This window comes from Zonotrichia albicollis, chromosome 3 (assembly GCF_047830755.1).
Source record: "Zonotrichia albicollis isolate bZonAlb1 chromosome 3, bZonAlb1.hap1, whole genome shotgun sequence".
Taxonomy (NCBI): Eukaryota; Metazoa; Chordata; class Aves; order Passeriformes; family Passerellidae; genus Zonotrichia; species Zonotrichia albicollis.
The window spans coordinates 15484205-15498140 of record NC_133821.1 but is presented as its reverse complement, the minus strand read 5'-3'; the positions used below and the strand labels follow the sequence as shown (position 1 = coordinate 15498140).

The window sequence follows — 13936 nt, the reverse complement described above, 5'->3', positions numbered from 1 at the left end:
CAGAGAAACCAGAGGCAAAGAGGGTTTGAGCAATATCTCACACAAACTGAGCAGAAGAACACAGTGCAGAACACAGATGATGTCCTTCTCCTAATTTCATCACTCTTTAAAGATAAATAACTTAAATGATTCCTCTTAAAGGTGCTCAATTGATTTATTTCTCAATTTTTGCCCTTTTCTTCCCAGCAGATTCTGATTCCCTATCTCAAAAGGGAATTATTTTTTCCTATTTCAGGAACATTTTTGAAGTTACAGATTTAAAATATGAAAGAACAAGATAACCCTACTTCATTCTCTAAATCTAGAATTCTATCATAAAGAATTTCAATGCCTGCAACCAAATTATGGTACTTAGCAATTCTTTAAATCACTTTTTTCCAGTTTCATCTGTGGGGAGAGCTGCTGGTTTTATTTCTCTGTCTCTGTAGATGGAGGGGAAAAATACTGATAATTTGCCTTAGGGAGAAAAAAACCTATTTAGAATTCCAAATATGTTTTGACATGGAACATCTTCACTTGAAAGAAGCAACTTAGTGCTTTACATTTCAGGAGAGCAGGCTATAAAAAAGCCAATCAGTCTGAAAATCCAAGCACAAACCAGCAGCAAATGCATGAAAGATTTTCCATAGAGAAGGAAGGCCAGCTGTGTACAAAAATACATATCTCTTACATTTCCTCAGCTCTCAGTCTTCCTCCTGTACAGCAATTAAAAAAAAAATTGAATGAACATCTAAGAAGCACAACAGATAGGTACCTTTCAAAACCAGTCCCTAAGTTCCCTCACAAACTTTCACCCTTTTGGGAGGTTCACAACCACACAGCAGCAATGATGAGACAGCAACAAAATCTGGCTCCTGTTTTATTTAGGAGCATCTTATGACATACCATACATTGGACTTCTAGAATTCTATTTTAAACATCACTTTTGAGAAGAGTGCTTTCATTAATTATTAACCAGCACTTAGTTAACCACTGAGTCTGGGAGCAGATACAAAAATTTCCCTCTTTCCTTCTTGGCTATTTACAGCCCCACCTATTTCCACTTGAAGTTGTATTGGCTGCAGCTGAGATGCTCCATTCTAACCAACAGGATGTGGGACACAGAGCAAATGCCAGGACTTCACCCAAGAACCAAAAAATTATAGAGAAGAATGTTCCATTATAATGACACAATCTTCAGTCTCTCCACTTTTAGCTGTTTCCTTTCTGTTTTTATCCTTCAGACAGCTGTCCTCAGAAAGAAAAAAACCAACTTCTGTACTTCTGAAATATCTGGAACAGGCACTTGCAGCTGTTACAGACAGGTGACAAGCAGAATCCTTCAAGAAGTCTTGTCTAGATGTGACAGAGAAGGAATTTGTGAGACCTCTTTCAGATAAGACATGTGACCCTGGCCATCATTTGGAATTAAAAGTGTGCATTTCCTTATATTGTTGCAGTTTTGAGACAATAAAGGGTGTCTTTTCTTTGTAGTCAATAGATTTGGGATAAAGCCTCCTTCTCCCCAAATCTTCTGCCTCTCACCTCACTTGTGCTAAAAGCCAGGTGAAAAATCTGTGGGGTCTGCTGCTTCTGGGATGAAGGAGCAGCAGACTTGAAGCCTTCTCTTCTTGAAGAGAAGGCTTCCCAAAGCAAAAGGTTTCCAAACCACTTATAAGCAGATTATCTGTAAAACAGACACGAGAAAGCTTCAGTTGTGCTGCCAGTATGTGTGGGCAAGCAGAGCTGGGAACTGGACCTCTGTAAAAAGACAGAAAGAACATGGCCTACTGCTACACTGGAGCACTGGGAAACTTAGCCAGCACAAAGATCTGCTTTTGGCTCAGGATATGGGAAAAGCCCAGAGGAGAACAAAGCACAAACGTGTGCACCTCATGCAAATGAGAAATTGCAATGATTTGGGTGTTGAGGATGTGTTGTAAGAGGGCTGGAGGTGAGCCAGATGGGCCTGGCACACAGAATCCTGGCACAGAGCTCTGGGTATCCAAGCAAGCCAAGGCTTCTGAGTCTCAGCAAACCATGGAGCATTTTCCTCACTCTGGAAGAAATTCATCTGCCCTGAAGTCTTTGCAGAAGTGTACCCTGTGGTACAGCATCAAATGAGCTCCATCCTTCAAAGTGTCACAGGCTGCCTGTCAGCTGTGTCACAGAGAATCCCATCACAGACTGAGCTCTGGGGCTTCCTCCTGTGCAGGGAGAGTGTCAGTGTGTCCAGGATTCCTCCTGTGCAGGGAGAGTGTCAGTTTGTCCAGGATTCCTGCCCCCGGGAGCGCTGCTGGAATGTCGGGAAGGACTCAGCCTCAGCCACAGCCTCAGCGTGGGGGAGGCGCTGCTCCAACTGAGCAATGCCAGGCGAGCAGCAGGAGCTGGATCCCAACAAATATGGGAGCTTCTGGGAGCCACAGTCAGCAACTCCAGCTGGGCCATTTGCTTAGGCTGCCTGCCAAAAGGTTTATAAAAAGAACAGTGAAGAATGTGCCATGGCTTTAAATACGAATTTCAAATACAGTGCAGCCAATATCCACATTTGTTGAGGCTTCCATGCCTCAGCTTTTCTCTAAGGCTCAGTCAGGAATGCAAGGAGTTTCTCCTGCTGATCTAATTTTATTCCCTTGCAGATATCCACCAGCATGAAGGAATCAAGCAGAGCCAGGGCAGTTTCCTAATTACTTCCAGCTCTCAGAGAGGGACTCAAAAGATGATAGTGAATCAAGCATAGCACAGCAAAGATGCTAAACCAGCCTATAATTTGTGTGTTGCTGTGCACAGCTCTTGTGATAATTTACTAATAGGTGACCCCAGCCTTTTCTCCAACTGGTGCCTGTCCTAATACCATAGACATTTCTATGAGTTTAACTGTAACAGAGCACAGCAGCAAACAGGAATGGCTGCTACATAATAAGTGAAATATGCAGGTGATTTCACCATCAGAAAATACTACTGCAGTTTTCAAGTATTTTTCAAATACTACTGCAGTTTTCACTATGAAAAATGCTTTGTTTTAAAACCCGTAGAAGAAGCTAGGAATTTCTTAGGGACCGTTTTTCCCCTGTTCTGTCAGTGACAGACAGCAGAGAAGGGAAGGAGTACCCAGAAAAATGAAGCAGCTAAGAAACTGAAGTCCTAGAGCAGGGGCTGGTTTCTTTCCATCTCTTCTCAGGCTCTGTAGTCCATCAGCAAGGCACAAACCTCTGACCAACACCTCCTCTACATGGACATGTTTCTGAGTGTTTGGGGCCCTTGTCTTTTACATCTCTTTGGAATACAATGAAGTGGGGCTCCAGGTATGGATCTGTCTCAGGAGGAGCATTGTTTTATCACTGTAATAACAAGATAGAACCCTTGACACATGAACTGGTTCCTCAAATGCCAGCAACGACTTTTTAGCAAGATTTTTTACCTCTTTCCATTACCTCAGAGATTTTCCATATTCTATTTGTGAAGCAACCTTAGCATGGCTGGAGGTGAGTTTATTCAAGTTCACAGGAGAGATGGCCCTGCCTGTGCTGAACTTGTGCCAGCCACAAGGAGTGTCACCACCAAGGCTCAGCAACCTCCCAGGCACAAAAAGGAAACCAAATTATTAAAAGAGTTTTTGTCCTCAATATGACACATAGAACCTCACAGTGAGTATCAAAAGTCATCTGTTGAAAAAAGTGAGTTATATCACAGAGCATAAAACCAGCACAGCACCAGCACAGTAAACAGGTCAAGTGTGGCAGCTGAATGATTTATTTGATTCTTCAATGAGCACACACATAAGCACCCACTGCTGCTGCAGACACCTGGATGAGATGGGGAAGTGCAGCTAGAAACAAGTCAGAACAATCACAGGCTTCTGATCTAATTAACACAACAAGCTGCCTCCTCCCTGTGACCTCACATCTGTGTGAGACACTCACAGATGAGTGAAAAATTGGAGTCTGTTGGGTTTTTTTCCTTCTTGGTTTGAACACCAACCTGGAATGGCAGTGTGTGCACGAGGTACACACCATCTCATAATGCCATGATTGCTAAAAATCAAAGTGCACACACATGCACAAACCCCTGACTAAACTGCACCACTGGAGTGAGAGTATAAAATAGTCTGACAAATTCATTCCCCCTCAGTAACCAAGGCTCCTCACCTGTCTTTTAAGAACCAGGAGGTGCATCTTCAGCTAACAGGATGGGTTTGTAATCAGAGGGCTCAGAGCTCCACAGAATCCTTCTTGCAGCAGGCAGGTCTCATGCTCAGCACTTGTCTGAGTGCTGTTCTTGGGAAGCTGGAGGCAGTCCTGCAAGACACTGAACATCTGCACACATTTATGGCACAAAATCTCCTTCAATCTCAAGATGTTGCTGCTTTACAGACATGCTAGGAAAGGTCAAAGTCAGGAAATAACAGTTTAACAACAAGCAAGGAAACAGAGGCCAAAGGCTTCTCCTACCCATAGGTCACCAAGATTCATCCCCTAGAGAAATACAAAGTATTCAAACTCTTCATGGGACATTCTGTCATCCTAAGGCTTGTGGCAGTGCTCCTAAGAAGAGTTCATGACCATGCTGTGAGGCAGCCAGCAAAAAGACTGTTTCAACACACAGAGAAAAGAATAAATAAATCAAGACAGCCTGAATTTTTTCTAAACTCAGTGTTTTATTGCTCTGTGATTATTAGTTACACTTTGACACATTGCACTTCAGAATAGATTAGCACCTACTACATAATTTAAAAACTTAGTATCTTACAACTCATATAATTGGCACTATAGAGAAAACCCAGAGATCTGTCATTTTAACCCAAGACTAAAAGAGATAAAATGTTTACATCCTTTACTGTTGGCAGGTGAGCTTTCATTGTGGAAGGCCCTTAAAAATAGTGAACAGAAACTAAGAACCTAAATGCCCTCCAAAAATGTATAAAAACAGTAACAGATAAATCACTCCCTTCTTTACACCAGTCTTTTTGCTTTGGTACTTTTAGTACCCAAGTGCACAGTTATTCCCTCATCTCTTTCAAGAAAAAAAAAAATAACATGATCAAAACTATGCTGACTACTTTGGGTGAAAAGAGGAGAGACTCCCACACACCATTCTCAGCACCCACACAAACAGTATTTTCATCAAAAGTGGCATTGTCTCAGGATATAACACATCCCAAGAGGTTTATAAATAATAGATTTTGGAGTTCTTTAAAAAGGGAAGAATTATTTGAATAAATAAATGCAGCTCTAATAGCTGCATTGGCTTTGGTGACCAGTTATCTATATGCAGCATAAGTTATCTTCATAAGGCAAGTGGTGAGCTAGCAGAAGTGAAGTCCCTGAGGATCAGCATCTCCACGTTCAACTTATTTGTTTCACAACGTGTGTAGACAGCCTGGAAAACAATCAGTCCCAAGGCATCTGCTTTTTAATCTCCCAGCACAGCTGCAGACCACACAATGAATTATTTCTGTACCTTTTCTGCAGGCAGGAATACATAAATAACGCCGAATACTGAGGAGGAGGAGGAGGCAGGGAATTAGTTCTGCTAAACCTGGGCCAAGTGCTCCACCTTGTGTTCGTGCTCACAACACAGCTCAGAGCGACGCTCCCGTTGCCTGCTCCACCCCTGCAGGTCCCGGGCTGGAGTTTCTGATCCCTTCTGCCTGGGATGCGGTGTTGTCCATGGTGCCGTAGGACTGCTGCTCCGCTGGGGCCAGCACGGTCCTTTCGGTGGGGTGGGCACGCAGAACCTGCGGGACGTACATCTGAAATCACAAGTGAGGGCTTTTAGTGGTCTCTCAAACACAGTGCTGTGAGATGGGATAGCTGGAGGCAGTCCTGCAAGACACTGAACATCTGCACACATTTATGGTACAAAATCTCCTTCAATCTCAAAGGGTTGCTGCTTTACAGACATGCTAGAAAAGGTCAAAGTCAGGAAATAACAGTTTAACAACAAGCAAGGAAACAGAGGGCCTAAAGCTTCTCCTACCCAGGAGAAGTTTCCCCTTGTCACTCTTCTCTTCATCCTTTTGCCATTCTTCACTTCAACACCTCAGGCCTTTTGCACCCTGCTGGAGACTTCCTGGTGCAACACTGCCCTGCCCCTCTTGTCTGTGGCACCAAGGCCTTTCCTCCTGTCTCAGTCCTACATTCCTCTCAGTGACGTGGCAAGAAAGACTTGCTACATGCCACAACATTCAGAACTGCATTTGGCAGCTGCCCAGATGTGAGGCTCTGTCTGGGGCAGGGCACAGAACACAGCACACAGAGCTGCTGGAAGCAGAGTGTCTCAGCTGCTCCTGAAACCATAGGTACTTCTGGAACATCACCTGGGAGCAGCAAGGAGCCCAGCTGCAGAACTCTCTGGTCTCACAAGCACGTGGGAAATCCCACAGTCCATGCAGATAATATATGCTACACAAGCTCTTTGGTAAGCAAGGTGAGAAATTAGGCTTTGCTAGGAAAAGTAAGGGAGTATTAGTAACTCTTAGCTTCTTACAGAAGATGTTGGGACTGTTGGTACATCTGTGTCTTTTCCTCTTTCACCTTGTGTGTCTTCAATCTGTAACCAGCAACAGGTGGGGAAAGAGAGAGAGACAACATCAAACTGGTGAGTGAAAACAATACACACATCATGAGCACCCAAAACCTGCACAGACAGATCTCAGTGCAGTTCTGGCACTCTCTGCACCAGTCTTTCTACAGAGAATCACAGAAAGGTTTGGCTTAGAAGGGACCTTAGAGATCATTGAGCTCCAAGCCCCTGCTATGGGCAAAACCACCTTCCACTAGACCAGGTTGCTCCAAGTTCCATCCACCCTGGCCTTGAGCACTTTCAGGGATGGGGCATTCACAACATCACTAAGCAGCCTGTGCTAGTGCCTCAGCAACCTCACAGCAAAGAATTTCTTACTTAGCTAACCTAAACCTACTGTCAGTTTAAAGCCATTCTCCCTTGTCCTCTCTTGTAAAAAGTCTCTCTCCACATTATTTTGTAGGCTCCCTGAAAGGAAAGCCTTTTTTTGGAAGGTTGCAATTAGGTCAGCCCAGGTTGAACACCCCCAATTCTCTCAGCCTGGCCTCATAGCAGAGGTGCTCTATCCCTCTGGTCATCTTGGTTGTATCCTCTGGATTTGCTCCAAGAGATCCCTGCCCTTCCTTGTGCTCGAACCCCAGAGCTGGATGCAGCCCTGCACAGGGGCAGAATCCCCTCCCTCAACCTCCCCACACTGCTGGGGATGCAGCCCAGGATCCTTTTTCCATACTGCTCTTTTTTCTCAAATTCAGTTCCTGCAGACACAGAGATTTCCCACTCTGCCAAGCAGGCTCTCAGCAGGAAGGGAGGGACAACCCACCAGGAGCAGCTGGTGCTCCATCAGGCACACAGGGAGGTGCTGAAAGGACAGGTATCCATCACTTACCCTATAATTCAGTGGGCTCAGGTACTTGAAACAGCCAAAACAAGTGTAAGCCAAGCAAATAACAATGGTGATGTTGACAACCAGCAAGGTAAACATTGTTGTAGGTGCTTTAAAACCTAGAAAAATATCCAAAGAATACAATAAAAAAAAAATAGCAGAAAAATCCAACAAATGCAAAAGAAGCCTTTATTTATCCTCCTCATTTTCAGAAGCTTCATGGATTTTTTTTCTTAGAGGAAATGGCAGCCCACTTTCAGCCACAAACAAGAGAATGTCATTATACACTAAATTCTCCCACTTTTCCTAGGGGCCAAGAAATGTTGCTGTAATACCTAAATGATAGACAAGACTCAGAGTCATTCTCCTCCCTCATTCATCCATTCTGGACCCACTTCTTAAGTATTTTCATTAATGATCGATGAAATATAACATTAATTGCATAGATTAATTATGATGATGGCACCAAATTGGATGGTTTGCCATCAGCTCAAAGGGATGGAGGTGGGGCAAGAGCAGAATCAAAATGGTCTTGGTACATAAAACTATTCCATTTGCTTTAAAGGATCAAAACAAACAAAAATCAACAGCAAGATAAAACTGTATGTAAAAAACAGGAAATAAGTACAATTTGGAAGGAAAAATAAATGTAGATATGAGGGATAATAACACTGCAGCATACAACTGCTGGAAAGCAGTCAATGGTGGGATGGTATCAAAGAACATGGGAAGAGAGGAAAATTTAAAAAAAAGACAAGTCTCTGGCACCTATACAAAATAATTCAGTGCTGGATAGTCTTGTCTACAATAAAATATGAGCAGAACTGGGAAGAATCCAAGGAAAAAGATCAAGACAAGGAACAGTAAATATGAACTAGGCTGATAGGGAAGTTTTAATACAGGGAAAGTGTAATAAATTATAGGAAAGGACATGGGTGCCTAGCATGGAAAAAGTATTAAAGATTACAGTGACTTCTTATTTTCCAGATCCACTAGGGAAATATTCTAAAGAAATTAATCTCATCTTGCAGTAAAGATGACTTGAATGGAATATTAAGGAAAAGTAAACATCACTGCAAGCCCTAATTGTTTCCAAGCTTCTTCAGACAAAAGAGGCAACACCAACTCTCAGACATTTTTGTGGTAACCCTAATATATGCAGTGGCACAGAATAGAAAAGTTTTACACTTTAGCAGGTTATAGAAGCCCTGCACAGGTCTGTTCACAAGGGGAAAACCACCACACACATGCAAAAAACAGAACCAAAAAAGCCCTACAAACACATCATTGTTCAAACAAAAAAAAGAAAAAAAGGAAGTGAAAAAACCTCCCTAGGGGTATTGTGGAATGTCCTTCAGGGGAGGTTGTTTTTATAAGCACAGTATTTATCAGGTGGTGAGATGCGTCTACACCAAAGCCAATGTATGGTGCAAAGCACAAGGCAAACAGCAGAGATCAGGGAAGGAAAGTCTCCCACATCAGTTTTCCTTGCATTGTGTCCTCAGAACTGCCTGCCAACAGCTCTGGAGAACGTGGATTCAAGTGACTGTGGCAGGAGATGGGGCTTGAACTGTGCAGAGAGGCACAGTGATATAGGATGGATGGATGGATGGATGTGGATGCATGGATGGATGGATGGATGGATGGATGGATGGATGTGGATGGATGTGGATGGATGTGGATGGATGCGGATGGATGTGGATGGATGCGGATGGATGTGGATGGATGTGGATGGATGGATGCGGATGCATGGATGGATGCGGATGCATGGATGGATGCGGATGCATGGATGGATGCATGGATGGATGCGGATGGATGGATGGATGGATGGATGGATGGATGGATGTGGATGCATGGATGGATGGATGGATGGATGTGGATGGATGGATGCGGATGGATGGATGGATGGATGGATGGATGGATGGATGTGGATGCATGGATGGATGGATGGATGGATGTGGATGGATGGATGCGGATGGATGGATGGATGGATGGATGTGGATGCATGGATGGATGGATGGATGGATGTGGATGGATGGATGCGGATGGATGGATGGATGGATGGATGGATGGATGGATGGATGTGGATGCATGGATGGATGGATGGATGGATGTGGATGGATGGATGCGGATGGATGGATGGATGGATGGATGTGGATGCATGGATGGATGGATGGATGGATGGATGGATGGATGTGGATGCATGGATGGATGGATGGATGGATGTGGATGGATGGATGCGGATGGATGGATGGATGGATGGATGTGGATGCATGGATGGATGGATGGATGGATGTGGATGGATGGATGCGGATGGATGGATGGATGGATGGATGGATGGATGGATGGATGGATGTGGATGCATGGATGGATGGATGGATGGATGTGGATGGATGGATGCGGATGGATGGATGGATGGATGGATGTGGATGCATGGATGGATGGATGGATGGATGGATGGATGGATGTGGATGGATGGATGTGGATGGATGGATGGATGGATGGATGTGGATGGATGGATGTGGATGGATGGATGTGGATGGATGGATGTGGATGGATGGATGGATGGATGGATGTGGATGGATGGATGTGGATGGATGGATGGATGGATGGATGGATGGATGTGGATGGATGGATGTGGATGGATGGATGTGGATGGATGGATGTGGATGGATGGATGTGGATGGATGGATGTGGATGGATGGATGTGGATGGATGGATGTGGATGGATGGATGTGGATGGATGGATGTGGATGGATGGATGTGGATGGATGGATGTGGATGGATGGATGTGGATGGATGGATGGATGGATGGATGTGGATGGATGGATGTGGATGGATGGATGGATGGATGGATGGATGTGGATGGATGGATGGATGGATGGATGGATGGATGGATGGATGGATGGATGGATGTGGATGGATGGATGTGGATGGATGGATGTGGATGGATGGATGTGGATGGATGGATGTGGATGGATGGATGTGGATGGATGGATGTGGATGGATGGATGTGGATGGATGGATGTGGATGGATGGATGTGGATGGATGGATGCATGGATGGATGGATGCATGGATGGATGGATGTGGATGGATGGATGGATGTGGATGCATGGATGTGGATGGATGGATGGATGGATGGATGGATGGATGTGGATGGATGGATGGATGTGGATGCATGGATGTGGATGGATGGATGTGGATGCATGGATGTGGATGGATGGATGGATGGATGGATGGATGTGGATGGATGGATGGATGTGGATGGATGGATGGATGTGGATGGATGGATGGATGGATGGATGGATGGATGGATGGATGGATGGATGTGGATGGATGGATGGATGTGGATGGATGGATGGATGTGGATGGATGGATGGATGGATGTGGATGCATGGATGGATGGATGTGGATGCATGGATGGATGGATGGATGTGGATGCATGGATGGATGGATGGATGGATGTGGATGCATGGATGGATGGATGGATGTGGATGCATGGATGGATGGATGGATGTGGATGCATGGATGGATGGATGGATGGATGTGGATGCATGGATGGATGGATGGATGTGGATGCATGGATGGATGGATGGATGTGGATGCATGGATGGATGGATGGATGTGGATGCATGGATGGATGGATGGATGGATGTGGATGCATGGATGGATGGATGGATGTGGATGCATGGATGGATGGATGGATGGATGTGGATGCATGGATGGATGGATGGATGGATGTGGATGCATGGATGGATGGATGGATGTGGATGCATGGATGGATGGATGGATGGATGTGGATGCATGGATGCATGGATGGATGTGGATGCATGGATGGATGTGGATGCATGGATGCATGGATGGATGTGGATGCATGGATGGATGTGGATGCATGGATGCATGGATGGATGTGGATGCATGGATGGATGGATGGATGGATGGATGGATGGAGTAAAAGCTGAGAAGGCACTGAGAAGGGAAAACTGAGTACAGCCTCTCACCTTCTGTGTGCAGTCAGGTGGTTTTTGATCCTGACTGAGAACTGGAGGAGAGATTTTTCCAGCCTTACATTAATATTTGAGGAGTGAGAAACCAGAGTATTGTCACTGGACTCTGCAACCAGACTGAAACACCCATATCAAGCCAACCACACAAGTCAATGACCAAGCAATCAAGCTTTACACCCTAAACTGATCTATTTTGCAGATAAGGAAGCACAGCTCTCTTATCCTTCCTTCTTTCTTTTTGGCACAAGAAGCAATGAAATCAATGGCAATGAAATAAAAGTATCAAATTTCTACCTCTCAGACTGCCCTGTGCACTGACAAACCACTGAACAACCTCCTGTAAACAGGGTCCTCTACACTGATCAAGCTAAACATGATAATCCAGCCTGTGTTTTCCATTATTAAGGTCCCTAACAAATGATGGTTTTACCATGCAGAACTGGAAAACATTATAATAAAGATTTAATTTTTACTTCATCAGGATTTCCTTCCTAACAATTAAAGAGGTGCATCAGATGCTGAGTGCTTGGAGTTGATTTTTCTAAAGCATGCTCTAGAAATTCTCCTAGTAATTTAGAGGACCAGATTTATTGGTCTTCCTGGTTGCAAAAGCAGCTCTCAAAACAAGGGAAAAAACAAGCTCTCAAGCATACAAGTAATGCAGGAACATCTATTCAAATCCAAGGACAGCCTGAAGCAATAGCTCCAAGTGCCTCTTGCATCCACAGGGAGCTTTCCATCTCCCTAAAGTTGGATGACAGCCTGTCAACAACACCTTTCTGACTGCTGGTCACAAACTGGTGGTCAGAAATGCTAAAAACCACAATGCAGATGTAATCATTTCTCATGAGGGCACAAGGCAGTCAGCTAGCAGGAGCTTCCTTCCAAAGAAGGGGAGCCCAAGCCTTCCAGCACCACTGACATCCCCATTCCATGCCAAATGCTTTCTCCTGTATCATGGATAAAAACCTATAAGATGCTGCTCACCTTTTTCTGACATCAAAGCTGCTGGTACAGCACAGCCAATACAATCATTGCCAAGTACAAGCAAAACACAGAATGTTTGTGTTTTAAAGATAAATTACATATAAAACATGAGATTTTAAACTCCAATGTGAAGAGAGGTACCATCTCACTTCAGTCTTCCAGGTGAAACATGATGGATGATGTAGAACACTCAAGGACTACCATTAGCCAACATTTTAGCATTTTTTCCTAAGAGATGGCTGTACAAGCCAGGCAAATTAAACTTATGCCCAGGCTGCACAAATGCAGGTAGTGAAGCCAGTGTTCATCTCACTATAAAGAGCTAATTCTGAGTAGATTTTTGTTCTATGTAATGATTTTTATTTTCTGTCACTTCACAGCCCAACTGGCCAATTCCAGATGTTTGATTAAAGGAATACATGATCTTTTAAGGAATACTGATTTAAGGAATACATGATCTCTTGTGAAATGAAGGAACACAGATCCTCATGCTGACAAGTTCAATATATCAGCCATCTCCATCAAGGGCTCTTGTGCAAATCTTGTGTAGTTCACAGAAAATCACCATGACTCCCCCTTTAGGGAAGGAAATAGAAAAGTCCACAAAGCTTATGAAAGCCTTCTGAGAGATCCCATCTAATTCAGGGATGCTGGCAAGAGAGCTGGGAGCAGCTTCCAGGTGGAAACGGGTCATACTCACCTGTCACAGACATTTTCTGAAAAATCCTTTTGCCAGGATCTTTTCTCCTGAGAAGCTGGGAAGCTTCAGCTTCTCCATGTTTTGCTGCTTTGGAATGTGATTGATTTGGAGAATTGTTTACCCACCATATGAATTGTTTTTACTTGATGACCAATGACAGCCAGCTGTGTCGAGGCTGTGAGCAGTCACAAGATTTTATTATTCATTCCTTTCTTTTCTAGCCTTCTGATATCTCCTTTCTCTTTCTTTAATATAGTTTTAGTATATAATTTTCTTTTAATATAATATATATAGTAAAATAATAAATCAGCCTTCTGAAACATGGAGTCAAGATTCTCATCTCTTCCCTCACCCTGGGGACCCTCAGACACCACCACACTTACCCAGCCTCACAAATGAGTAAAAATAGAGCCAGAAAAGGCAGAGGATGGGAGCTGCCAGGGCCTGGTTGACAGCTGCAAAGTGCATCTTCTTCTCCAGCTTGGCAGGGAGATAGGCATAGTAGAGGTTGTGACGGTCCACCATGTGCTTCAGGAGGATGTAGATCAAACCTGGCAGGGAAAAGAGCAGAGCCAAGCAGAGGCTGTTGGAGGTTTGATAAAAAGCAGCAACTCTGAAGGGATCTGCACTAACCCAGTGAGTGGGTGCAACCCAGACATGAGGGGGGTACAGCTGCTCCTAAAGCTTAGGAGCTGAGCTGGTTATGTCTCCATCCCTCCCCTCTCCACACACTTCTCTGTCTCTGTGGTGCCTCCTGTGCCCTCAGGGAGAGCCCAGAGCTCCTTCCAGGTGCTGGCACATGAGGCCAAGCCAGTAGGGAAGATTTCCCATCTCCCCTTGCACTGCTGCTGGTA

General features: G+C 44.4%; 1 protein-coding gene across 2 annotated transcripts in view; it reads right to left on the bottom strand.

Moving 5' to 3' along the window:
* Nucleotides 1-2990: 2990 nt before the first annotated feature.
* The window catches only part of TMEM63A (transmembrane protein 63A), a 34775-nt gene continuing 23829 nt past the window's right edge, over nucleotides 2991-13936 (bottom strand). For both annotated transcript variants that reach the window (XM_074536814.1, XM_074536815.1), the window contains exons 21-24: nucleotides 13466-13633; nucleotides 7391-7506; nucleotides 6469-6531; nucleotides 2991-5731 (exon numbers count right to left, since the gene is read on the bottom strand). In XM_074536814.1, coding sequence (XP_074392915.1) covers nucleotides 5561-5731; nucleotides 6469-6531; nucleotides 7391-7506; nucleotides 13466-13633 — 518 coding nt within the window. In that variant the 3' untranslated portion in view covers nucleotides 2991-5560. The remainder of the gene's footprint in view (nucleotides 5732-6468; nucleotides 6532-7390; nucleotides 7507-13465; nucleotides 13634-13936) is intronic.